This window comes from Protomyctophum bolini (assembly GCF_963924005.1).
Source record: "Protomyctophum bolini genome assembly, chromosome: 11".
In the NCBI taxonomy this organism is placed as follows: Eukaryota; Metazoa; Chordata; class Actinopteri; order Myctophiformes; family Myctophidae; genus Protomyctophum; species Protomyctophum bolini.
Window position 1 is genome coordinate 10,366,816 of NC_137872.1, and position 26,197 is coordinate 10,393,012.

At 43.4% G+C, this 26,197-nt stretch overlaps 2 protein-coding genes across 2 annotated transcripts; one reads left to right on the forward strand and one right to left on the reverse strand.

Moving 5' to 3' along the window:
• Window positions 1-686: 686 nt before the first annotated feature.
• LOC308324029 (ADP-ribosylation factor-like protein 4D) lies at window positions 687-4,700 on the forward strand. Its single transcript, XM_080775931.1, has 3 exons — window positions 687-857; window positions 1,713-2,605; window positions 3,581-4,700. Exons 2-3 carry the CDS (start codon window positions 2,162-2,164, stop codon window positions 3,743-3,745), a joined length of 609 nt encoding a protein of 202 aa, XP_080632057.1. The 5' UTR covers window positions 687-857; window positions 1,713-2,161; the 3' UTR covers window positions 3,746-4,700.
• Window positions 4,701-15,775: 11,075 nt separating this feature from the next.
• LOC308324463 (E3 ubiquitin-protein ligase UBR2-like) lies at window positions 15,776-20,833 on the reverse strand (the record flags this gene model as incomplete). Its single annotated transcript, XM_080776507.1, has 1 exon — window positions 15,776-20,833. The coding sequence occupies one exon, from the start codon at window positions 20,831-20,833 to the stop codon at window positions 15,776-15,778; it is 5,058 nt and encodes a 1,685-aa protein (XP_080632633.1).
• Window positions 20,834-26,197: the final 5,364 nt, after the last annotated feature.

The following is a 26,197-nucleotide window of genomic DNA, read 5'->3' on the forward strand; positions in this document are numbered from 1 at the left end:
ACCCATAACGTGCTGTATTTTTACTGTCAGGGTTAAAGTCTCTCGTCATCCTTCTTCCACTGTTCCTTTCTTCTTCTCCATCTCATATTACTACTAGGCCTACTACTATTTATTTAGGTTGTGGCCCGGGGAGAAACGTGGCCTGGCCTAGAGCAGTGTTTGTTTGTAAAACATAAAGAGAGCCTTGTGAAGAAAATGACCTGAATATCTGACCCAGAATTAACACATTTCTGACACCGCAATCTTGCCTGTGAGCGTTGTTTGTCTTTGCATTCTCGTCGCTGTTCAAGATGAGAACAACCAAAAACAAACAAAAACAAAGCATTCCAGCTATGTCTGTCATACTATGATGAAATGTAGAACATAGGTATGCCTAGTATTGTATAAAATAAATAAAATAGAAAATGCATAATATGTTGTTATATCAAGGTAGATGTTACATGATCATCATTTTACGTAAGTAAATGATTAAGTACATGAAAATCATTTTAATGTAATGTTTAATTTAAAAAAACAATGTTTGGTAGCTCTTGGCTCATGCTCTCTTGATTCTTTGGTAGTTTACTTTGGAGATGCTCTGGCTGTAGAACCGGGGCGTGGCTTAGAGGGCGTGACGCAAGGGGGCGTGGTGTGTGAGCCGAGGGTGCTTTCAACTCAAGTTGTCTCCTCCTCACTCTGCTGTTTGTTCAGTCAGTCGCAGCTGGAAAAAGTCTTCACAGAGAGTAGGCTACACATTACAAACGCCGCGGATACCAACGCTTTCTACCAGGACTATTTCATTTACACAACTTATTTTTTCCGCCCACTACATACCCGGAATAATGTTAATCCTTTTTGGACCACGGAAGCGCTGAAAGGTGAGATGCAGATTTTGCTATTTTGGGGGGGATTTAGTTTTGCGACTTGGTGGTGGTGTACAATGTCTGTGGGTGGGGGGGTGTTGTGATCAAGGAGACTCAACTCCCTGCGGGGCGATCATCCAAAGACTGGAATAACAACATAGTCAAAAGCTCGAGCCATTCTTTAAACTCAATGAAATGCTGGTTTGTTTGGTCAAATCCTGAGCTGCTTGCTGTAAAAAGAGAAGAGGTTGTTTGCGAACTGCAACGGCGCAAACTAAGCTGAATGCATTTTTGTTTGAAAATAATCAGTATTCGAAATTTGATCTTGTATCTGTAGGAAGTCTTGTAGGCTATGTTGTCGACTACTACTAGTATCATAGACGTTAACGTTACGACGTGCAAAACAGTCTCAGCGGTGTTTGTGTGCGTTATTTCCAGAATAGAGGTTGTAGCATGGTGATTGTTTGCTTCTAGTAGGCTACTGTGGTGGTGGGTAGGCTACGCACGGGATGCACCTAGAAACAGCTTCAACTATCTGACAACACCGCCCGGTAGTTTTGGACAAAAGCTCGTCCATGACTACGGCTTGAATGGTTCATCCTTGCTTTTCGACGCGCAGCTAATCTAATTGCCATCATGCTGTAGACAAAATGATCAGAACCGTTTATTTATTTATTAAGATTACTTTTTGTGTATTAGTTATTTTCTCGCCCTTACGAAAAATGCCATATGGTCTCTCTGAAATTAGGTTGAACTGTGGCTGCTGCTGTCTGGACTCTATTGCACTTAAATGTCACAGCTCATTACTGCCAGCCTAGTGCTCTTGTTAAAATAGCCGACTAATGTTTTCCTTTTTTCGCCATCCTTCAGCTGCAGTCAGCGTGTCTCCCTACTGACTACTCTCCAGCCTCAGCCTTTGAAGTGTGGGCAGAGGTGTGAATGCTCTCCACCCAAGAGACGCCCTTCCCACCTATCATTACCTACACTGTCTTCAAAATTCAGCCATTAATTTGCTGCAGAAACCCCATTTAACCAGCTCTCAGGAGGAGGAAAAAAGCTACAAACCAAAGACCCAAAAAGGCTAATTGACCGGTTTCAAGGCTGAAGACTTGCACAAACATACATTTGTCCACTCCCTGCTTTACCACAACTTTTTCCAGAACCGAGTGCCTCTGCTGCCAAGAAGGCATCAGTCTATCCTGCCAAACAGCCAAAAGGGGACTTCAAAGCCATATCCTGTCAAAGGGATTTAGCTTAATACATCCTCAGCCAAGGTGATTCTGTGGCAGCTTACCAAACAAGAACAACAGCAAACAAACATGGGCAACCACCTGACAGAAATTGCCCCCAACACGCCTTTCCTCCCCAACTTCCAGCCCTTGCATGTGGTTGTGATCGGACTGGACTCAGCGGGGAAAACCTCCCTCCTGTACAGGCTCAAGCTCACGGAGTTCGTGGAGACGATCCCCACCAAAGGCTTCAACATGGAGCGGATCAAGGTGTCCATGGGCAGCTCCAAGGCCAACAGCACCACCTTCCAGGTGTGGGACGTGGGTGGCCAGGAGAAGCTGAGGCCCCTGTGGAAGTCGTACACCCGGCGGACTGACGGGCTGGTGTTCGTGGTGGATGCGGCGGAGGCGGAGCGCATGGAGGAGGCCAAGGTGGAGCTCCACCGGATCACACGGTCAACGGAGAACCAGGGCATCCCGGTGCTGGTTCTGGCCAACAAACAAGACCTGGACGGAGCCATGTCTGCTTTAGAGGTGAGGATTGATGAGGGTGATAATCAGTTATTTTATTTTAACTTTTTTTATTATTATAAAATGAGCCCACATTGTGTAGGCTAGGCAGATGATATAGGTACTTTGTCGGTGCTGTAGGTGAGAGCTGCTGGTCGTGATTCATCAGTGATTTCTCACTGTCAATTAAAAAATATGTTTACATGGAAATCTACATTGCCTAGGCAAAATTCTGCACCGTAAGCTGAAGATGTGATTTATAAAGGGGACTGGGGAGGGGGCAGAACCCAGCAGATGTTGAACTACTGTCCATACAAAGGGATTGTAACAACAGGGAACGGTTAATTTTATTTTGTGGTATTGGGACAGAGTAATCAAGCACATTTTTGCCATGTCAGCATTACAGGGCAGTGTCGGTAATAAATTATGTGACCGTTTATGGGAAACGTCATGTAGGATGTGCTGATGAAGCAACCTTTATCAGCGTCTTGTTTACAGGGTGCTGTCTGTGATTTATTGCCATCAGTGACCTTTCTTTACAGAACAACATACATTTGGGGGTATCGGGTTGCAAAAGAAGCACAGTTCAGCTGTGTCCACTATATGGGCTAGCAGTGATTTATCAATACGGTTTTCTAAAGCTCATTAAGAATTATTTACGTGCTATGTATTGGTAAAGTTTTTGTCTTCTTAGTTCTTACCACAGTTGGTTTACAAAAACATTGACTTTGACATTTGACATTGAAATAATAACTTTTGTGTAAACTCATGAAGCACAAATTGACAAATGACTGGGCCGGACAAATTAAAATTTGAATCTCCTTGTGATGGGTATATGGGTGGCCATATACGATCGTAGGAAAACACTGGTCTATGTGTCTAGAATGGTAACTGCTGTATTGTATGATGCCAGCTTTAGGGGCAAAACATTTTCAGTGCAATCTTTTCAAGAATATAATTAGATTTGCATTCTAATTTTCCTGTGTACTCTGTTTTCAGGTGGAAAAAGTCTTGGCACTCCACGAGCTGAGCTCTTCCACGCTCCATCACACACAGGGATGCTCGGCGTTGGATGGACAGGGGCTACAGCCTGGCCTGGAGAAACTCCACGAGATGATCCTCAAGAGGAAGAAGATGCTCCGACACAGCAAGAAGAAGAGATGAAGTGGATGATGATGGACGGAGGGGTTAGTGGGTCCTCCCCACACACACTTACTTGTCTCAGGGGACTAAACACAGTCCTGTTAATGACACTATCGGGGACTACGGAAGGGTGACATTTTAAGCACGAGGGGTTTGTTTCGGAGGAACGTTTTCCCCCTCAGACTGTAAGTTTGGACGTTTCCACACAGTTCCAACTTCAGGCTACGTGTTCAATGCCATGGTTTTTACGTTCCACTTTGGAGCTTGGCTACTATGCTAAAGAACTTGCCTGCACCCTTTCCACACTTGAATGGCCCTACTTCCTTTGGGATTGTCTCTGTATTTTTGACAACCTTCCTATTTCTTCTCATCTCCCCTATCCTGCTGAAGAATGTGGTGTGAGGGGATAGTTCCAGAAGGACGATTCAAACGCAAAGACCGGACACTTCTGTGCAATATGTTGAAGACTGATGCACTCACTCCTATTTTGAAGGATATGTTGTACCACGTGGTACCCTTTTTGCAACACGTAATTTCATATAACTGACTGTAGTGCCAATGTAAAACTAGGCCTGGCCCCTGAACATTGTTCCTGTCCCTACGGCATATGGCGGTTCCTTTTACTTCGTTTTGTTGTTAACGCTTTGTTATAGTTCACTGTGTTGCATGGACGTTCGCCCAAACACCTGCTTGGGAGTGTTAAGACGATCCTTTTGTTGATCAAAAGAGGACTATTATACTGTTATAATTATTGTTATGAGTAGCAAAAACACCCTGGTGTATGGTTTATCTATAGCATTGAGATCCGAATGGAGAAGTGCCAATAATCTAAAAGTTGAAAAACCTGCTCTGTCATAACCTGGGACAAGCAACCTCTGGACTGAGGCTTCTACTTCTAACAATGCAAGTTTTTGAGATTTCATATTGTTTTTGCTCTCACTGACCGCAGTTGTTGGGTTGATACAGTTCAGTGTTCTTTGAGGGAGGGTGGGGGGGCTTAAGGTTTGCTTGGTGAAGCCGTTGCTACAAAAAGTTGTTTTTACATTCTGTACATAATGTTGTTTTTGTAATAGGCCTACTTGTATAAATGAATAAATTATTGAATAACTTTTGCATTATCCTGTCGAATGTCACGTTGCCTTTTCAGAAGCAACACGTGTTGTCAGCAAGGATTTTAATACACAAGGGTCTCTGTGGGAGAAGGGGAAAAAATTATTGGCTGTATCCACAGTTGGCATACACTGGCCTTGAAGTTATCTATGTCATAGTCATACAGAGAGCTATGACAAATTCTCTGAAAATGCTCATGGTTTCGGTATGAGCTGAAGTTGCATGATTCACACTAGCAGGCTGAGCTACTTGGATGAGTAACTAATAGGACCTGTCACTTGTGTAGTAGCCCATATACAGTATTTCATCACATGTGTATCAAATTCAGTTTCACACAAATTACAGCTCAGATTAAATCATTTCATCAGTGTAGGATGGAATAGGTCTCACTGTCCTCTACTCCTGTAGAAATACATGGCACTATTTTCGTCACTGCCTATAACCAACCATTATCCCTAAACTTCTTTAACTTTTTACTACCGGTAATTACTTTTTATCGACACGTTGTGAGCTTGTAGATCGGCTATTTGAACTTTTCAAAAATGTTTTCCAAAATAGTTTAAAAAGGAAAAAGTTTAGGATAAGGGGTAAGGCAGTGATGGATATAGGGCCCATAGTGTTTCCCCGGCACCCAAACTAGATAGAATGAACCACATAAGCCCTATTTAATAAAGATTTTTTTCCTTCCCAAAATGCCTTTGAAGCGTTTTAATTAAAAATTATTTTAGGAAATGCCATATTTATACAGCTGTAGCCTATATATAATAATAATGGGTCACAGCCCATAGTTTGGGAACCACTGCTCTACTTTCCCTCACCACCTCTTGTCATACGATACAGAGTGTAAAGGGCCTCCTTCACATTACTTCCCCTTTTGTGGTGGCTTTGCCCTGAAGTGTCTAATCCATGAACAGTCTTGGAGTGACAAAGAAGATCTGTGATCTTGGAATATCAACTTTCATGTCACCAGAGGCGGAGGTCAACATGCTGCACGTGAATATTGATTCCAAAGAATTTTGATACCAAAACCCTTAAAGTAAATATACATTCCTGTTTTTCTGCCCCAACTGCTTCTCATATTTCCTGTCTTCTCTATTGTGATCGCCCTCCGCATGACCCACTGGCACAGAAACCCTCATCCGTCAATCTGGATGAGGGTTTCTGTGCCAGTGGGTCATGAACAAAAAGTTGACTGGGTCACAGACTAAACACCCTTTATGGAAGAATGCATCATAACTTCATAGTGAAAGTAAACTGTATATCCGGAACCATTGATCTAGAAACGGCTGTGCCTTGGAAAAAAATACACTTAATTAGTTTAAAATGTCACCTAATGATGGTTTAGCTAATATTGCTTAGACATTTGTTGCTCCTTCTCAGAAGAAAATCTTCAGTTGGAGTGGTTGGCCTCAAATACATATTCCCTTGAATGATGTACCCACTACTGCCCATTGCACATGAAACGGTTTCAAGTTAACATAATCCTTAGCCAAGTATTCTTGGTAGCAAACTGACAGAGAGACAAATTTGGAAAACGGAATCCGTAAGCCGCAGTGGAGTACAGCCAACGTAACCATGCCTCCTGGCTGCTCTCTAGTAATTACTCATCCAGTGCTGGTGGTAGTCATCAGGGCATATTGTTATATTCTGTGTATTCTGGCCAACCTTAGGGTCCTAGGTAGTAGTTTGGAGGATTTATGGTTAGAAAGAAAAACTACGATCGCAGAGACTTGGTGCTTTCATGAATATTTAAAGGATATTTGAAAGCAAGGCTGTGGGCAGAGAATACTTCAAACAGACATTATAAATAAGAAACACACACACTCACATACTGTAAGCTCGTAAAAACAACATTCCTGCCATATAAGGTGGAAATAATGTATGCTCCTGTACAATATTATTGTACAGGAGCATACATTATTTCCACTGTAGTCTTTTGTACTACAAGCTCAATAGACCCTTTTCAAGCAGCACACCACCCCATCTCTCTACAACAATAAATTAATGAATACATACATACATATATTTTGAATTAATACATTAAAAAATGTAATAGCTGATCTACAAGTCGACACATGTTGCAAGCGTGACTGGTAGAGAAACAGTATCATCAGCATGCTAACAAACCAATGCCCCAAATCCTGCTCCCATAACCAAAATGATTATGGGATTGGGGAGTGACCTACACATGTACACAGGAAACAATGAATGTGACTGTGGGCTGCATCCACGTCACAATACCAGCTGGCTATTATATTCAGGTCTGGCCCTCAGGTATCAAGGGCCAGCCTCAGAGGAATCTGATCTGCCAACCAATACTGGCCCTGCCCCCAACGACCTAACTCGGGCTGCTTTCTGATACCAAACCCCCCTACTCTTAACCTCCTCTCCACTGATACCAGTATCAGTCAGCTACTTGTCTGTGCGGCCCCCGCCCGCTGGCTGGAGGCCTCCCACAGTGATGTAATTGTAAGCAACTTAGATCAGTTTTCAAGTCAAGTTTTACACAATCAGCTTAAAGCCAGACAGATAACACATTTTTTCCTCCATGTTAGGCTCTGCCTCCTGAAGACAGGATTGGAATTCCACCCTTGAGCCTGTGGAATCCAAACTATTTCACCAGTGCCTCACCACCCACAACCACCTATTCTACTGGCAGCCTAATCCATAGAGCATATAGCTAGATGTCAGTATTGGCAAATCCCTCAATAAAATTCAGATATAAGAACGTTTAGTCAGAATCAGATACCATCCCCCCACGAGCTAGCTCAGTGGCCTTATCACTCCCACCATAAACCATTATGTTAAATCCTGCAGCCTTATCCCCAATTATACCAACAGCCATATGTTAAGGTGTCGTTCCTGCCAGTGAGGACAATGGCTTCCTCTTGGGCTAGAATCGCAAAACTATAATCTAACTGATGAAGATGGCCAGCATGATAAATGGCTATGCTACCTATTGAACCACTTATTCAAAGCCTCAGGGGTAGCACCATTCCCTAGATAGAAGCATAATATTTCTACTGCTGATGGGAGTTCAATAACTGTGTTGTATAGATTGGCACTCTTTTCTCCATGTCCCCGAATACACTTCAGTCTGCCATGATATTACCAACACTTGAAACAAATATATGGGTATTGGGTACAGCCGCACAGGAAGCACCTTCTCCGCCAAATAGATTGATTGCCTAATGCCTATAATAGAGGAGATTGAGCAACATAAATATAATAATCCTCAAACCCCTGACCACCAGCCTGTGGACATGGCCCAGCAGCTGTCAAATACAGACAGGAGTGTATTTCCTCTCACATCCCTCACTGTTCAAGAGCAAGAGTCTAACTTCACCTCAACAGTGAGGTAACAACGTAGCCCCCCCCTCTCTGTTTTAATCATTAGCCTTGGCCTCCTCATGCACACTTCGCTTCCACTGATAGACAATCCAATTAGGCTGATTGGAGCACCCCCCCCCCCCGTCTGCCAGTCGGTAAGCAGCAGGATTAGTTATTTAGTCAGCAGTATTGGCTGGAACCCCCCCTCGCCAATCCCTAGCACAAAGAAAGCAGTCGTCTTCGATTTACTTGTGTCTGATTCGATCACGGCTGTTTCTGCTGTCTCAACGTTAAAAAGTGCACTTCTTCACACTCTCCATTAGTTGTCTGCCCTGGCTCTCTGCCATGTCTACTGTGTTTGTGTTTACTTTGTCCATTTTTGAGTGGTGCAACCTTACTGACAGCTATATATGTATACTCTTAGTACAGTACAGTGAAAGTACAGTACAGTACAGTAGTAGAGGGGACCCCCACACGGTTTGTCTGTCATTTCTCAACCATTCCGGACGCGGGCGGCTCGCCGGAACCGGGCTGGCCCCCTGGGCGCGTTCCTGTGGGTCTGGAACTTCCGGGGAAAGATTGTACTAAGTCGAGAAAAGAGGTTCACTTCAAAGCAAACATCAATGGAAGATCCACCTAAAGAGCAGAACTGTATGCTACTCTGTGATTCATCAAAAATATACTTAATTTGAATAACAATCTATGTACTCAATTACAGTAACAAGACTAATTAATTTAGTTACTTTACACCCTTGCACCATCTCACTGAAATAGCGGCTGGCAGGCCAACTCAATTAATCTTCCTGTGTCTTTCATGTCTCTGTCTTGCTCATTCACACTGAATTGTATTTCTACCTCTATGTGCCCATGTTGGCAATTTATGTTTACTTATTTCTCAGCAATGTAGCAATGTATAAACGCAGTCTGTTGGCATCTCTGTCTCTATCTCTCTGTATCTGTCAAACAAATTCTTTATTTTTTTCTTTTTTACATACTTTATTTAGATTTTTTTGTCAAATGCAAGACACAACACAACAGTACAAGACATACAAATGTGTATTTTCTATATACCGTATTTATAATATTATGCCTCTTTCTGTCTGTCGCTGTCATAATTGACTCTAGAGGTTTTTCTCTCTCACTGTCTCTTTGGATATGTTTCACATTATTGTCTGTGTAATTGTGCCTCTGTGTCTCTTCTTCAGCTGTAGAGAGCTGTCTTATATTAGCTGTGGTTAAGCACCATCTTCCTCTACAATTACAGCTGGATAACTATACTGGGGGATTAAGAATAATAACTATCCAGTATATTTCCTCTCTCTGCCTGTGGCTATTTGACCAGATCTTCACGGGTATATACAACAACAGACTGTACACAGGCTGTAAATGAAGTCTGGACAAAATGTCAGATCAAATCTGTACTAATTTCTTACAAAATTAGTCTGTTGTGTAACTGCATATTGGGCATCTATAGCTCTCTCTCTCTCTCTCTCTCTCTCTCTCTCTCTCTCTCTCACTCCCACCTCCCCCCCCTCTCTCTCTCTCTTTTCGCTCCTTCCACACACATTTCACCTACATTTCCCATCTTTCAGAGTAGAGTGGAGCAGAAAGCTGTAATTGTAGAGAGGGTGGTGTGGTGGTTTTCTGATGTATATGTATGTACGTGACTATCTCTCTGCCCAGCAGGCCTTGCCCGTTCTAAAGGGAGTCTCCCTCTTCACACCCCATTTCAGAGATGAGATAGGCCTTCCAAAATAGAGCAGGCCCACTTCTGAAATAGAATGTTGCAGCATTCCGTGCAGTTCTGCTTCTAGGATGCCAACTGTAAACAAACCTCTGAATGCGTGTAGTAGATTTCAAAGCATGTAGTCATAAAATACAATACCTAAATTATGTATGTTCCTTTGTAAAAGAGTCTATACATAATGGGCTTGCACAGTTGGTGAGATGAAACCAAAAACTTTATTTAACATGCCTTAATCTGCAAGCCCTGCTGATAATGCATAATGATATACAAAAAATGGTCTAAAATTTTAAATTGAGGAAAAAAAAAATCATCATTATAATACATAACATAGTAATTGTCTCTCTGTAAGTAATACTGTAGTCTCCTAGACTCACTGGCTCCATAAACAACCCCTCCGCAGCGAGAGACCACTGCACTGAATAATAACATGTTCTTGTTCAACTTGTTCGCTCAATGTAAAGGTTAAAGAAAGGAGACGAGGGAGTGCGTCAGGGAATGGTCTCAAGGGATTTGGTGACCTCGGAGACTGGCATAACTGTTCATAACTATGTGAGACATGTCAGTGCTTTCAACTATGTGCGGCCCTGTAGCATTCTCTTCTAATGAGACCACCGAACGCCTGAATGAGACATTTGGTGTTTGGTTGCTCTTTTGTTTACCGGTAATTGTTTGTTTATAAATGGTTGGGATAGATGTCTGACAAAATTCATAAATATGAGTAAGCCTCAGAATAAGCTGTGTTTAATAGCACATTTATAGATAAGTCTCTCACCTCAAAACATAGGTCCAGGATATCAAACAAACAAAACATGCACTTATCTCTGTGTCATTGTGTCAAATGTATACTGAAATCTAACAAGGGGGCCATGCCACTATTGCGAAAAAGAAACACAAGCCTCTGTTGCATAAAACCCGAAAATCCCTATCAGATAACAAGGAATTGGTGCAAACAGATTTCCTATAATCTACCATACCCATTATCTCCCCCCCCCCCATTGTGTTCAGTTCCACAGCCAGCGTGTCAGGACAGAACGTGTAGAGGAGGCCAACGTCAGCAGCTGACGTCAAGGGCTGTTCCACCAAACGCCTCCCTATGTCTCCACACCCACCTACCTGTATGTAAAGAACAGAAGTTAAATACCACAGGCCTGGAAACAGGACCATCCGGATGTAGCCTGCTGTAATGTGCCTCAAGGCATCGTAGCGCAAAATGTAACTCTATGTGACCAGACGTATGCACACAGACCTACATGTGTGCATACGGAAATATTGCTGAGACCATGTCCTGCCGTGCCTTTCAAAGAGAGGAACTTATTCATTTTGTTTTTGTGTCCACACCCCACCCCTGGACTACTCGGTCCAGCTCCTAATGACATGACTGCACTCAGAATGACCCTGTGGCCTCTCTTCACTGGTTCCCATGCAGTGAAGTCTGGACACTGTTTTCAAGATCCTTGTACTTACATGCAAATTGCAGAGGCTCCTGAATGTATCAGTGAGCTATGACATTCCTAGATTCTTTAACCATTGTAAACCAAAGGCCCTTCCATCTCATTACACAGTTTATGATGTCATGAAAAGGTTCTGTGTTAGCCTCTAGCCCAGTCTGAAGGGACAGTTTCCCTCTTTTATATCTGTTACATCATCTGAATCAGTTACCACCTTTAAACAGCTGCTTTGGAATTATCTCTACTGACCAATACCATGCTGTTAAGGAGGCTCTAAGAACACAGTTGTTTCCATAATGTGAGATAAGAGCCAGGGACGTGCAGAGAGTGTTAGAGAGGCTTAAATCCCATATAGAGATTGCACTTTTGGATGAAAATAGCAGATCTACAAGCTCTCGACGCATCGCGCTACTACACGTTGACAGCTTGTAGATCAGCTATTTTTGGGGAACAGCCCAGCACTCTTTAGCTAGTGGAGATGTATGGTGTACGTCGTACGACATGGACTTCTAAACAAATTTGTTCAACGCAAAATACTGTGTTCAAGTTCAGGAGACTTCAGGAAAAAATGCAATTCTCCTGAATGCTGGCATGGAAAGGAGTGGCATTTGCATTTCTTTCACCATAGTAAATGCTGCATTCGTGGTCTGGAAAGGGCAGTTGTTTTACAGGCGGGTAAAAGGGCAGGGCCCTTTGATGTCCATGTGTGCACGTCCCTGATAAGAGCCTTCAATCTACTGTTAAACATTGTATTGTTCCTGTGTAACAGTCAATCACCTAAAGTAAAGATACCAGTTAGAGCAGGGGTTCTCAACGTTTATGGCTGGGGACCCCCGGAAATGCTTTGGCTCGCGTGTAAAACTAATAGCTATATATTTTCTTGGAAATACATTGCTATATAAAACTATATACTTAACCGGATTTCCAAAGGCTCTATACTAGGCCCCCTCCTGTTTTCGGTCTACATCAAATATCTTCACTGAAAATAAGGCTACTAACTGCTATTTTTGTCATGCGGCATTGCCTCTCCAAGTTTTGCGTTGATGGGAACATTTTCTTCTTTGATCATTCAACTGTTGAATCCCATAATTTGTCTTTGCTGATACTGGCACCAACCTCCTGTCAACTTCAAGCAATGTTAGGACAATTGAACAATTATCTCTAATATAGCAGGCAAGCAGTTACATTCATTCTTTCTTTTTAAGTACTGTAACCATGGTAAAAGACCAACAACAACAGCAGCAGCAATAGATCAGAGTTCAGACTGTGACTCTCTTACCCACAGCATCTGTCTGTCTGCTTATTCCACAGCCAACACCTGGATCACACACACACACACACACACACACACACACACACACACACACACACACACACACACACACACACACACACACACACACACACACACACACACACACTGAAGTGTTCTGGGATGTAATTAATTTCAATTCAGTTCATATGTTCAGATATTCGGTTTGAAGACTATAGTGGACTATAGTGGAATAAATTGTAAAAGAGATTAAAGGTTAAAAATGGTGAAAAACTTCTATAAAGGTTAAAATCCAATCATATCACCTGGCAGAGTTAGGTTCCTGTTCCCTGCATACACTATAAAGTCATTAGAGGATTTGACTGTGTAGAGACATGTTTGGGGTCATTTTAATTGGTCTACTCAGGTTTTTGTGAGCACGCCAGACAATTTTGGTCTTTTGGAGTTGCTTGATTCAGTATTTAGATACCGGTATGTTATATCCATTTCATAAGACACGGCTCCTTGAGGATATATAAAGGAACCCTTATAAAGGAACCCTTACTTAGTGCACATACAGCACTGTGCAGGGTTCCAACCGACACAGGAAATAGAAACCCCATTGGATTTCAGCACAATGCCTTAACCCCTCAGCCATCACTGCTGTATTCTCAGACCTTAATGACAATTAACTATGTGTGTGTGAAATCCTATGTGTCTGAGACTGGGATTGTGAAAATCACACATCATTTCAATATTCCCTAAGAAGAACGGAGTCACTGTGTCTCTCTCTCTCTCTCTCTCTCTCTCTCTCTCTCTCTCTCTAGCTGTTCCAATCAGAAGACCCCTTGGAAATACTGTCCTGAACGTTCCATAACTTCACCATGACGACAGCTAATTGGATTAATTGAGGTAGTTAGGCTCAGCACATTCTGCCCTACAAAACCAAAGTGCAGTAACTACGTTTTTGGACACAGCAACTTATTTGTGGCAAATTCCAACATGGCAGCATTCAAAATAATCCTCCCAAATCTTCCCATATCTTTTCAAATGAACTTCCCAGCAGCGTTGAATCCATAAACTGCAGAGTAATTGGCAATCACATGACATCGACATGCCAATAATACAGAAGCCGTGCCAAAACTATTCCACCAAGCCTATAATAGGCTTGATGGATGCACAAAGGTTTAGGATGTGGCTGAGAAACAACACAGGAACACGAAAGTATTCTTTGAGACTTAAGTACAACATTCGAATTTCATGTTCTACTGAACAGAAACACTAATAACATGCTATCAGAGACATTAACGATGGGGGGAAGGAAATACATGAAGGCACAGGCACAGTACAATCCAGAGTGTACTTTCCCTGTTGTGATGACACACAGTAATAAACGTTGGTGGAGGGTAAAACAGACTGGGGGCAGGGAGTGTTTACAGTCACTGATCTCTAATCTGTTTCTCTAAAAACAACACCACGCTATCTAAAGATAAGTTCTTATCTTCAAGTTAACTGCTCTCTCTTTCTCTTACTCTATCTCTGTGCATGTCTCTCTTCTCTCTCTTTGTACTAGTGCACACCCTCTCTCCAGGACTCGTTTCTTCCCCACGTTGTGCTTTAACTATGGTCTTGGTTTTGACCTCGCCATCCCTCTCTATTTCCCTCTCTCCTGTGTATACACTCTCTCTCCCTCTCTACTCTATACCCTCAGGAGATATACTTACGCAATGCTGTTCTGACCTGTCTGACATCACCCCTAGATCTTCATCGTTCCCAAGTAGGCCCGGTGGCCGACGGGCACAGGTCTAGTGTTATCTAACTGGTCAAATGGGGACTGGGATAGAGAGAGGAGATAGCTGAGAAATGTACGTTTGCTCTCTTCAAATTACAAGCAGAGTCTACAGAGGCATTATGAGGCTAGCAGACTTGAAACAAGAAATGATAGTGATATTAGGTCCTCAGTATGACTCATGTATGACTAGGTCTTCTACATTTCATGAACATTCACTAGTCAGGTTTCACCTGACAAAAATATGGCAGTATACTATTGTTGTCAGCTCATATTGAATGTTGTTAATGTCATTGTTTCTTGAGGTGATGGATGGCGATTGAACACAAGCATTGTGAAAAAAGCCCTTTGGAACAACACTTCTTCTAATGACCCCCTATTCTATATTGTCTTTGCCATCTTCAGAATTTTTGTTTGTTTTTCTGTACAGGTTAAAAACTATACTATTATTTGATTTAGTTTTGTTTTTAGTGTGCAGAGCTATGGATGTGCCAATGTGCAAAGGTAGACAGCAGTTGACAGTATTGCCCATGCTTGCCCAAATGGCACACCTTCTAATTTTATTGGCTGCAGCAGGGTAACCGGGAAAGCTCACCCAAAAACACGCTCGCCCAAAAAAGAAAATCGGCAACCGCATGCTGCCGTGCCGGGTGACCCTTTTGGTATTCTGCAGCAGCTGTGTTGCTTACAACTAATTATATCTGGCTCATGCCAGCCATGTTTTACCCTCCTGTAGTTTTTAACCTGAACCGGAAAACAAGCTCACAAAAGTTACATGCCGCAGCTAGGTCAGTCTTGGGTCTTTAACAATATATGCATTATGCAGTTTTTATTGGCGATAGAATGCACATAATAGGCTCCATCTCACGCCAGGAGCCCTATTTCCTTCCTTTGGGGATTTAGTATTGTGTAAGAGGCGTTCCCCCGTAAAGAATGCTATCTTGTGCCACCACCTAAATCCTTAAAACACCTCCGCTACCCCATTACATTATACAGGTGTAGGAAGCTCTTAAATGCGTAATTCACGGAAAATGTTTATTACTTTCGGATAAAGCGATACGATAGAGCCTTATACCTCTATTTCTATCTACTGTTAGATGTATAATCTGTATGATATGTATGTATAATTGTGCATTTCTGACCAGCCCAGAGAGCCAGGTTAGTATTTTGTATAATTTGTTCTTTAATTAGTACGTGTTATGTAAATATAAAAGAGAAAAGACAAAGTAAATAAAAAAAGAAGCGTCCAAAAATAATAATAATAATGATCTTTCATAATCATTTTTTGGTATAGCACAATCTCTGCTCTTGCGTGCGTGTGTGTGTGTGTTAACGTCAGAGTCCAGGGATCAGGATCACCAGGGCTTCTATTTTGCTATGGCGTAAGCGCGTAGCCTATCTCCTCTGCAATGCTGTGATGTTGCCACAGACGCTGAATCCTTAGATAATGATCTGAAGAAAGACGGAGGGGATTACCTCTCCTCAGATGCTCGTCCGTCTCCCCATAGTCGTCCAGATAAGGCGGAGCGTAAAAACAGTTAGTTTTACCGGAAAGAAACAAAACCTGGCAGCTCCGAACCACGAGGAATATTCCCAGTCCGGCTCCACAGGTATAGCTGTGTGCGATGCAAGACCCAATGTCCACACCCCCCACCTCGGTCTGACAGCAGTAACTCTGAGAGCACAGCATGGCGCCGCACACCAAGCACATGGCGGGAGCACTGGGACAGGCAAAGCTCGAAGCTTTGTTAATCAAACAGCTGTAGTCTTCAGGCAGCTCTATAAGTCTGTTGGACCGCCTGGGATGCCTGACCAGAGGACCGTTTCCCTGCAAAGCCCGTCTCACACCTCCATGGCAACACCACCCCTGTATGAGTGTGTCCATAAGCGGGCTGTGTCTGTGGTAAAGCTGCAGCAGATTGGAGGGCAGAGCGAGGTAGGCGCACAGCGCCTCCCACTGGCCAGGACCTGCAACCTGCAGTGCGGATGGCGTCTGCGTAGAGTTGAGACGGGTGAAGAGCAGAGCGGCTGATCGGAGGAAAGGTTCGACTCTCTTCTTCACACGACGCCACAGGTGCCTCCCTGAACACACCTCTGGGAGACTGTCCAGGTGACTCCTGACTTTGTTGTAGAGGAGGAAGGTTAACTCCTCTTCCTCCTCATTCCCTGCTCCTCCTGACTCCTCCTGCTCCATGGTCACCTCCCCTGGTACAGATGATATCATTATCTGGACCAGGTGAGCCACAGTCAGCAGGTGGAAGAGGTGCAGGTGGGCTGAATCGGCTATACTCTGTCCCGATTGGCCCAAACCCTGGACTGTACTGTACGACATCAGACTTGATACCAGGAGATGAAACATGTCTACATCCAAGATGCATGGAGCATTCTCAACCTGAGGATCTGGAACAACAGCCGAGAACAGTCTGATGAAGTGTGTGCGTACAGTTGACAGTGGAGAGGACATCCAACAGACCGAGGCAACCCTACACAGAGATGTCAAACAGCCATCCTGTCTAGAGGGCAAACCTTCAAATAAAGGCCTCTCCTCATCTGCCAAGAGTCTCTCAGTAGATTGTATGGTGAATGCACAGCTGTTCCAGGACATGATGGGGACTCTGGGGTCATGGTCGTTAGGTTTGACATTCAGTCCGACCTTGTAGGTTGCCATGCCAAAGGTACTCACCATCTCCTTAATGTTACTGGAGAATGGTATAGTGTGAGTGAGGTCCAATTCCGGTTTAAGGCCTTTCCTTGTATTTGTGTGCAGAGCAGCAACCTGTTGAGATGTAAACTTCAACCATTCCTCCAAACTCTGCTGTTCACCACTGTGTGTGAGTCTGTGTGTTTCTGGTAGGATAGGTATGACTGCATTACTGAGACGTCGACACAGAGGACAGGGGAACTCTCCGTTCTCTATGTCATTCTTGGGGATGACTCTCAGATGGCGCCATTCCTTATCCTGCTCTGCCTCAAAGTACCTCTGCCAGCAGGAGGCGTGCATGACGTGACCACAGCTTCCCGTGTGAGTTCCACAGTTCAGCTCAGGGTGAATAAACAGAGGATCATGGTGTTCTGGGTCAGGTAGAGGCGTGCTTCTGTTTTGAGACAAAACAGTGGAGCGCTGGACAAAGGCAGCCATGACCATGGCCTGACCATGAGTTGTGACCTCTTGTTTTTCCTGACAGAGAATGCAAATGACCAGCTGACGTTCGGAGCAACCAGAGCGACCGACACCGACACACACCAACCCATCTGGAGCTTGATCGGGAAGACTGCCCGGAACTGGAGCCTCGTTCATTTCATCCAGACTTTGTTCAAACAGTTCTATGTTTTCATTGAGGAATTGTTTCTGCATCTCTGACATCTGGGCCATGATCTTCTGTCTGTGGAGATGAACTTGCTCTGCCTTCCTCTTCCTCCTCTCCTCTTTGGCTTTCTCTCGCACCGCCTCGTTATGTGCATGGGTGATGGTTGTGTAAGTAAATGTTGAGGCAGTTTGCTCCGTCATGGTTCTGATATTGGACACCATCATCAGTATCCAGTGCACCATGTCCTTATGGACCTCCATGTGAGGTACGTTGTGAAGAGTCTCCAACAGAGCAAGGATACTGGCCGAGCTACTGGCACCGTCAAATGGACGTGATATCTTGCTAGTGAAGTTAAAGATAATAGCCCGTCCAGAGCTTTTCTCTATCTGCTGCTGTTCCTCTAACAGTGACATGCCTATCAGATGGAGAACCCTCTGCAGCATAGACTCAGACCAGTGTCCTGTACTGGGCTCCACAGCCCACTGCAGCACAGCTCCCAGTATAACCAGTAAGACATCACACTGTAGCAGGTTGACCAGACTGGCAAATAATGGAGAAAAGGGGGGCATCACTGGTGGAAGGAGTGCAGCGCTTTCCCCATTCTGTCTCCTGAGCTTCCTCTGGGCTTCTTCCGCCATGGACCGGTCACTTCTAGAGTAATGGTAGAAGTAGAGGTCGAAGAGTTTGGAACACTCTGGTCTGAGTTCATACAGTCCTCTACCTGTCACACCTGGCTTCTTCTTGAAGAGTGCCACACTGTCAATCAATCGTTCAATCCCTGCATCCTCATTCACATTCTCTGGTAGAGATTGTAGTAATTCACTGTGAGACATTGCTTTCACAGAAAGTTGATGGATGATCTCTCTCCTTATTTCTTCTGAAGAATGGACCTTACTTAAGCCACACACATACCGCTCTCCCACAACCATGATAATGACATGAAGCATCTCTGCAATTAACATGTTGTTCTGTTTGACTATATCCATGTTAGTATCCCTGCTGTATCTCTTCTTGTCATCTACTGAGTTAAACACATGGAACAGCTCAAACCTATTGAGAACGACCATCAGGAAATTATCTGGATCCATCATAGACGCTCCGACCTGCAGCACGAGGAGGTCTTTGTCAAACATCTCCCCTCTGCACTCCATACTGTGGTAGTAATAGATCTGGTTTAGCCCGTTGTCAGATAAGTTGCTCCCCCTCCACATCCCAGCATACACTTGGGCACAGAAGACCAGGCAGCGTAGGGAGTGTTCTACTAGCATGAGGGGGTTCAGTTCATTCAGTGGGAGCTGTTCAGGGCATCGATACGCCAACTCTGTTTTACTGAGGAGAACGTGGAGGCCAGCCAGCAGTCTAGAGACAGGCGAATAGATGGACATTTCCTCCTTTGACACCAGGTAGGGTATGGACTCTATAGAATGCCCCGCCAGGCTCAGGATGATGGGCTGCTTTCCCTCTGTCGAGCTACCACAATACTGACTCAGAGCACACAGGACCTTCCTGTAGGCTTCTGTTAACACACGCTCATCAGAAGCACACCACTGCTGAATCAACGAGATGACAGGGGTCAGTATCCTTTGCAGGTTGCAGCTCCACTCTGGTTCCAGCATATAGTTATGCCGGCGTTTCTGTCTCACTACTGGATCCACCCCCTGGATGCCTTTGAGCAGCTCCAAAAATGCGTCAAGTCCTTCAAGAAACTTCTCTCTGAGCTGGTCCGTCCATTCTGTAGGTCTACAGGTTAACACATAGTTCAAATCTTGTATAAGACCATAGTGGTCAAACGGTTTGTGTCTCAGATGACCCATTAAACACTTGATGATCTTCTTCATTAAATCCTCTTCTATCATCAACATATGAGCCAGTGATGGGACAGTGAATATTTGGACAGACAGGGAAGTGATGCTGTCTTTGTCGTGATCGTCCTCTGCATAGTTGTTCTGCAATTGCTCATAGTTTTTCGCAAACTGGATGGCAAACAGACTCTTATACTTCGGATCCATAAAGAGGGTGCTCATCAATAGTTGATGACACACGTTCCTTGCTCCTTTCCACATCTTGAAGTCACACAGCATCAGAGTGTCGACCAGCGTCTGTCCTTCAGGTGCTCTCTGGAGTACAACCTGACACAACACCCTCCGCAGAGCCTCTGAGTATCCTATGATTCGTCCTAGCCAGGACAGAGCTTTGAGAGCAAAGCGCTGATGAGCCACAACAGAAGAATGCATCACCTGAACTCTGAGAGGTTTGGACTGACCATTGGCGGAACTCACTATCACTGACCTGGCCTGTTCACAGGACTGGAAGTCTCCAAAACAAACAGACTTCCTTCCATCTCTGTTGATTGCGGAAGCGAAGCTCACAGCCTCTTTACGAGTGCAGCCGACATCTTTCATCATCAGTGTGTAGATGACCTGTTCGAATGTATGAACCTCGTCATTAAACAGCATACAGCAGAATGTATCATCAGCCCGCTCTGGAGGTCCCAGTCCCAGCGGAAGCTGGTCTTCTTGTTCCCAGGTCAACATGTCCACAGCATATTTGAAGATGACAGAAAAGACATTGAAACAACGGGCAGTCATATCATCTGACAGCTGAGCCTCCCGTGAGTCTGTAACGTTGGGTTGGTGTTTCTGACAGGAAGGAGCCTTTTTCCATGCCTCGTCATCTCCACAATCACAGACACCTCCTCCACTTGACGTGTGCATCTTGTAGCGATGGGCTTTGTGCACGCTCCCCAGGAAACACTCCATACAGAGAACACAGGTTGGGTCTGTTGCACACTCTCTGCAGGAGTAGGTAGGTTCTCCCATTTTGAACACATGCCCACAGAGGTGAGAGGGTGACTTGCTCTCTTCCAGTTTGGCCAGTCCAACGGACGGCTCATCACCACACAGGAACCACTCCAGAGGAGACAGTAGGACCATCTGGCACAGCATGTCCTCACTCTGAATGTCAAGGTCGGGACTGTAGATCCTGGGGACATAAACCGTCAGGTGGCGGTAGATCTGACTCGAGAGATCTGAAGACTGCAGCCATGATGAGATGTTGTCCTTGGCGGAGAAATTGTTTAGTTCAGCACACATAGCTGAAATCCGAAGCTCTCTGTGAGACTGCATCGTGGATCTTTGAGCCAGGCGTAGTGGAACTCCATATTAAACAAATGAAATCTATGATGTCAGTTGTCTATGATTCATCTATGATGGATGGCTCCATATTTGGGCAAGGTTCAGCCCAATTCAACGACCACTGGCTTCCATTATGAAATCAACATGAAATATGTTTTATTTTTTGTATTTTTAACATGCAAGTGAGAGCACAAGAAAGAGAGAGAGAGAGCTCTCCATAATAAGTCATTTCACTCTCCTTTATACTTATTGACAAAGTGATGGATGTTCTTGGGAGGGAGTGAGGAAGTAGGGCAGATAAATGTAGTAGTGATAGATCAAGGAAGACAGGAGGAGAAAGAGAAGGGCTGTGCAGAGCCAGCACTCTCCTTTGAAAGAATCACAGATAAAACAGAGAGACGGATAGGAGGTCTGAAACAAAAGTATCATTCTCAAACAGCAAGTTGGTGGAGATTGGGAAAACATAGTGGTGGATAGATTGAAAATGAGAGAAAGGAACGGGAAGTTTGGTCATTAGCGTGGAAGTGGAATGAAACAAGCATGTGGTCGCTGGTCTTTTAGGGCAAAGAAGAGAGCAGGAAGAAAAAGGGGTGGATGGCTAGATGGAAAGAAAAAGTAGATGTCCAGTTGCCGGAATGGCAAATGGAGCGAGATAAAATTATGTCTCTCTAACAGGGGAGCCGGGGAGAAGTGAAGTTCCTCTTCTCCGACAATCTCTATAATTGCTGCGTTGGATAACATGATGGAGGGAGAGTGGGGAGGGAGGGAGGGAGGGAGAGAGAGAGAGAGAGAGAGAGAGATATGGAGGGTGAGAAGCGGATCCATAATTGGAGAGAGGAAACATGCTGTCAGCTTATATCAGGTCTGTGTGAAGCTGCCTGCAGGGAACCACCACTCACCTCTAATGACCCCTGAATCTTCAGGACAGAGAGAAAATACATTTATATGTACAGTGAAATGTTGGTGTAATAGACCCCGCCAGACTGTACTAACAATACAAAACAAAGTTAATAAAGTAAAATAAAAAATAAAAAAATAAAACTAGAAAAAGTGCTCCTCGGGGCACAGGTCTAAGCCAGGTCAGGAAGGTTATTGTGGGCCAGAAATGTTTGGATTTCGCCAATCAGGATGGATTATAAAAAACTCACTTAACTATATAGAGATGTGTATTGTGTACCAATTTGCGTGATGTTTGGACAAAACTTCTAGAAGTAATCACACCGGTGTGAAGTGAGGGGCGCTCTTATCATCGTACATCATCATATTATACATCATCTCATTCCGGGCCGATCAGAATTGCTGTCCTCACCTTCGAGAAAAAGTGTGGAAAAAGTTCAGGAAAGTAAATCTTTTTTGCAGAGGTTTGCGGTGTGAAGTATAGGACGCTTTGTACAGTCACATTTAACAAAACACACACGTGCGTCACCGTGCACACACTCACGCACGCACAGTGTCTGGGTTCCTCAGCTGGGGAACAGCTGTTGAGGCCACGTGATGATGTAATCAGAAACCCAAATTGGGTCGCTATAAAAAAGTCTAATACTGTGTAGGCATGTGTGTGTGAGTGTGTGTGTGTGTGTGTGTGTGTGTGTGTGTGTGTGTGTGCGTGTGTGTGTGTGTGTGCGCGCGCACGCGTGTGTGTAGTTTGTGTACTGTAAACTAGGTTTCTCTGCCAGGTGATCTGTGATTAGTTTTTCTGCTGTCGGTCCTGTGGCACTGTGTGTGTGTGTGTGTGTGTGTGTGTGTGTGTGTGTGTGTGTGTGTGTGTGTGTGTGTGTGTGCGCACGCACGCGCGCATGCATGCGTGCGTGCATGTGTGTGTGTGTCATAGTGATGTGGGGGTGTTGCCACTTGCCAGCATATCTGTAGGAGCAGGGAAACACTGAGTCACATGGCAGCTTCAACAATATACCCTCACATGGATGAGCAAGCACACTGTGCACATAATACCTCTTTGTGTGTGCGTGTGTGCGTATGTGTGTGTGTGTGTGTGTGTGTGTGTGTGTGTGTGTGTGTGTGTGTGTGTGTGTTTATATGCACGCTCTGCTTGTGCAAGTAATAAGATCTTGAGGATTTGATTTTTTTTTTTTTTAATCCTCGTTTTTCACCATTTTTGACCATCCCACTGAGCAATAGCCAAAGGTGTTCATGTTTATGATCGGATCGGAAGATGGAGATGGATGCTATGTTGAGAATGTAGCACTGCATAGCTGGTGTCAACCTCTCATATCTCACAGCCCTAGTGGCCTTTTCTCACAAAAGCTTGTTCTTAATTTTAATTCAGTTCAATAATTAAAAGGGGCTTGCTTTAAAGCAAGTGTAAAATCAGTCAGCTCCTCATCATGACATTATCCACCTCTTGTAAATTCGCCAAAGTCCTAATTGCAAAGGATCATGCTGATCCTGCCTCGTTTAGTAAAATGGCCTATCTCAAGAGTGTGACTTAGGCCAAAATAGGCCTTTTTTTTTAAGTCACATGGTTTTGTGACTTAAATTGCATTTAACACAAATGGCCTAAATCAGGAAATTGGCCTAAATCAGGCTGTTTAATCCCATTTAATTCTATTTAAGCCGTCTGTTATATTACATAACTGACAGACAGTCAGTGTTATTTTTATATTAACAGTCATAAATTAAACGTTTTTGGTGAAATGATGAAGAAATAGCATAATATAGATTTTACTGAAAAACGTAGTAATACATTAGCTTAAGAAGGTGACATGTCGGCAGGCTAAAGATAGGCATAGGCCTATTATTAAAAGAGTGATTTTCTCATTATCCATTACACATTGGACAATAAATTGGACACTGTGCACCAGGTGTGCGTCACGGTGTGCTTGGTTAACAGTGCTGTTACTGTAGCTTTAATAAAAAACCCAATCACTAACACCTGCTGCTTCAGTTGATGCTTTAACAAAGCGTCACGGATGTTTTTGACTAGTAACCTTTTTGAGTCAAAGAACTTTAATGGTTTTTTGAATTTCTTCTGTAATAGGGCCCACAGTTTTTGGAATAGTCCCATATTTGTGTGTGTTCTTATGGGAAGCCGGTGAAGTTTTTCTGCAAAAGGGAATAGGCTACACGAGAAGAAAAGATGCCGCTCCTGAGCTTCAAGCGTACCATTCACAAAACGGTAGGCCTACGGCTACGCTATGCTATCTGTTGTTCAAGTCATCTATCTTTATTTCTACTCAACGACTCGTCTTTTTTTATTTAGGCTACTACTATTAGAGGGCACACACACACACACACACACACACACACACACACACACACACACACACACAAGGACGTAGAGCTTCTTTAGCCACATACAACATGTAAACTATAAGTCTATAACTGATTACTCGCTGTGTTTTTGTCATGTAAAAAGCATTAGGCTATCTCATCTGATCTACAACATTTGGGCTGGACTAGACATGCATCTTTTACACTTAACAGTACAGTAACAGAGGTAAACATAACCTAATGAATATCGTTGTAGCTAATTGTCCAATCTTGTCAGATTCGAGATTCATGCAAAAATATTCATTTTCTTTCTTATTGTAGGCTGCTAAATTGCTAATGTATCAGTAACTCAAATCTTTGGTGTCAGGTGGAAACTTTGTATGTCCAAAAAACTTTTAAGGAAATAGGGGGAAGAAACAAGATATGATTTGAATTTCTCTGCCTGAACACATGTAGAGGAATTAATGTTCAGAATATTCTTTTTTACTTGTATGTCTGCTTATAGGCCTACCTCAACTTTCAGCAGCTGTGACAGATTCCCCTAGGCGAAACTGATCTCAGATCCTTTTTTAACCTATTTAAAACACAGAGGCCTTCTAAATCCTGACCTATGTTTTCTGAAAATCTTCAAATATTTATATCATAAAATACAAAATTGTTATGCTGCAATTACTGTACATAGCAATAAGAACCCCAAAATGGGTTCCTCTCTTGAAGGGTAAAAACACCAAAAGGGGTTCCCGAATTCCCGTCATAATATCCCTCTTCTTCGACCCCTAGCTGTCCTCTGTTGCCTATAAACACATAGACGTATTGGTTGTACAGTTGAGTCCCTCATGTCTCTATTCAACACATACTTTTGTTATGGATGATGTCACACAACCTTTACCATCCATGTGTGTACGTCCGTACATGGGACTGTATTTGTGTGTGTTTCAGCCAAGTTTACTACTTGGCACATGCTTACAACATACCCATGGCAATGAAATGTGCTCCAAGCTCTGTCAACACTCAACAGTGTAAAGCACAACGGTAGCATAAGTTTGACTGCAGTTCGACATTCCATAAGAGGGGGTATGCGCATGCAGAAAGTCAGTGGCAAATCGAGGGGAAAAGTGAGTTTAACTTTGCTTAATGTCGTTTAATGCAATCAGATAGTACTTTTCTGTTTGGATACATGTATGGGCTGTCAAGGCCATGTGATGATAAACCTGCATGAACCTCTATAGGCCTACTAACATGCCATCACAGGGCTCGAAATTAACTTTTTTACTTGGTAGCACTGGTGCTCCCAAATTCAGAATGAAGGAGCACCAGAAAAAAATTAGGAGCACCCACCAAAATTTTACGAGCACCAATATGTAATCGATTTTTTACATTCATTATTATTACACTTGTAGCCTACAGCAGTGGTTCCCAACATTTTTCATGTCAAGCACCCTCAAATTGACACTCATTAGCCCACGGACCCCCATTTGAAAATATATGCCAGGGACCCCCATATGAGAAGATTTTTACGGCTCTAGCAGTGATTTTCAGTTATTTACATTTCAAGGACCCCCAGTTTGACCTGAATTAGGCTACCGTTCCCCATTTCTATCTCTGGGACCCATAAAATCAAAGTTAATTTAACTGAGTGTACAAATGTACAGTGAAATTGGTGTACACTCTCAGAGTTTCAGACCCATAAGGGTCCATTTGGTTCCTAACTATCATTTAACCGAGGACCCCTAGGGATCCCCGGACCCCACTTTGGGAACCACTGGCCTACAAGCCAGTTGATATGAGATGCTATTTTTGTGGCAATAAACCAGTTGAAAATATAATTAAATTCTAAATACTGTCTCTGCTATAATTTCTGAATTTGTAAATGGCTACAAAACCCTTTGTTTTATGTAGGCCTGCTTTTTGATTGAAGTAAAAAAAAAAAAATATATATATATATATATATATATATATATATATATATATATATATAGGCCTACTGTATATATTTATGAGAAGTTATTTTCATAACGTCATCATAAATGTGTGTGTGTGACTCCACACATTCCATTCAATTGAGCCCTTTTGTTGTCTCTCACAGCTGAGGACCTCAGGTCCAGCTGATGTTGATCACCCAATCAG

What these genes read in the sequence shown, in the direction of transcription:
- LOC308324029 (XM_080775931.1), top strand. Translation starts at nt 2,162, where the DNA reads ATGGGCAACCACCTGACAGAAATTGCCCCCAACACGCCTTTCCTCCCC. An exon ending in GAGCCATGTCTGCTTTAGAG is followed by an intron (nt 2,606 to 3,580) that starts GTGAGGATTGAT and finishes CTCTGTTTTCAG; the next exon opens with GTGGAAAAAGTCTTGGCACT.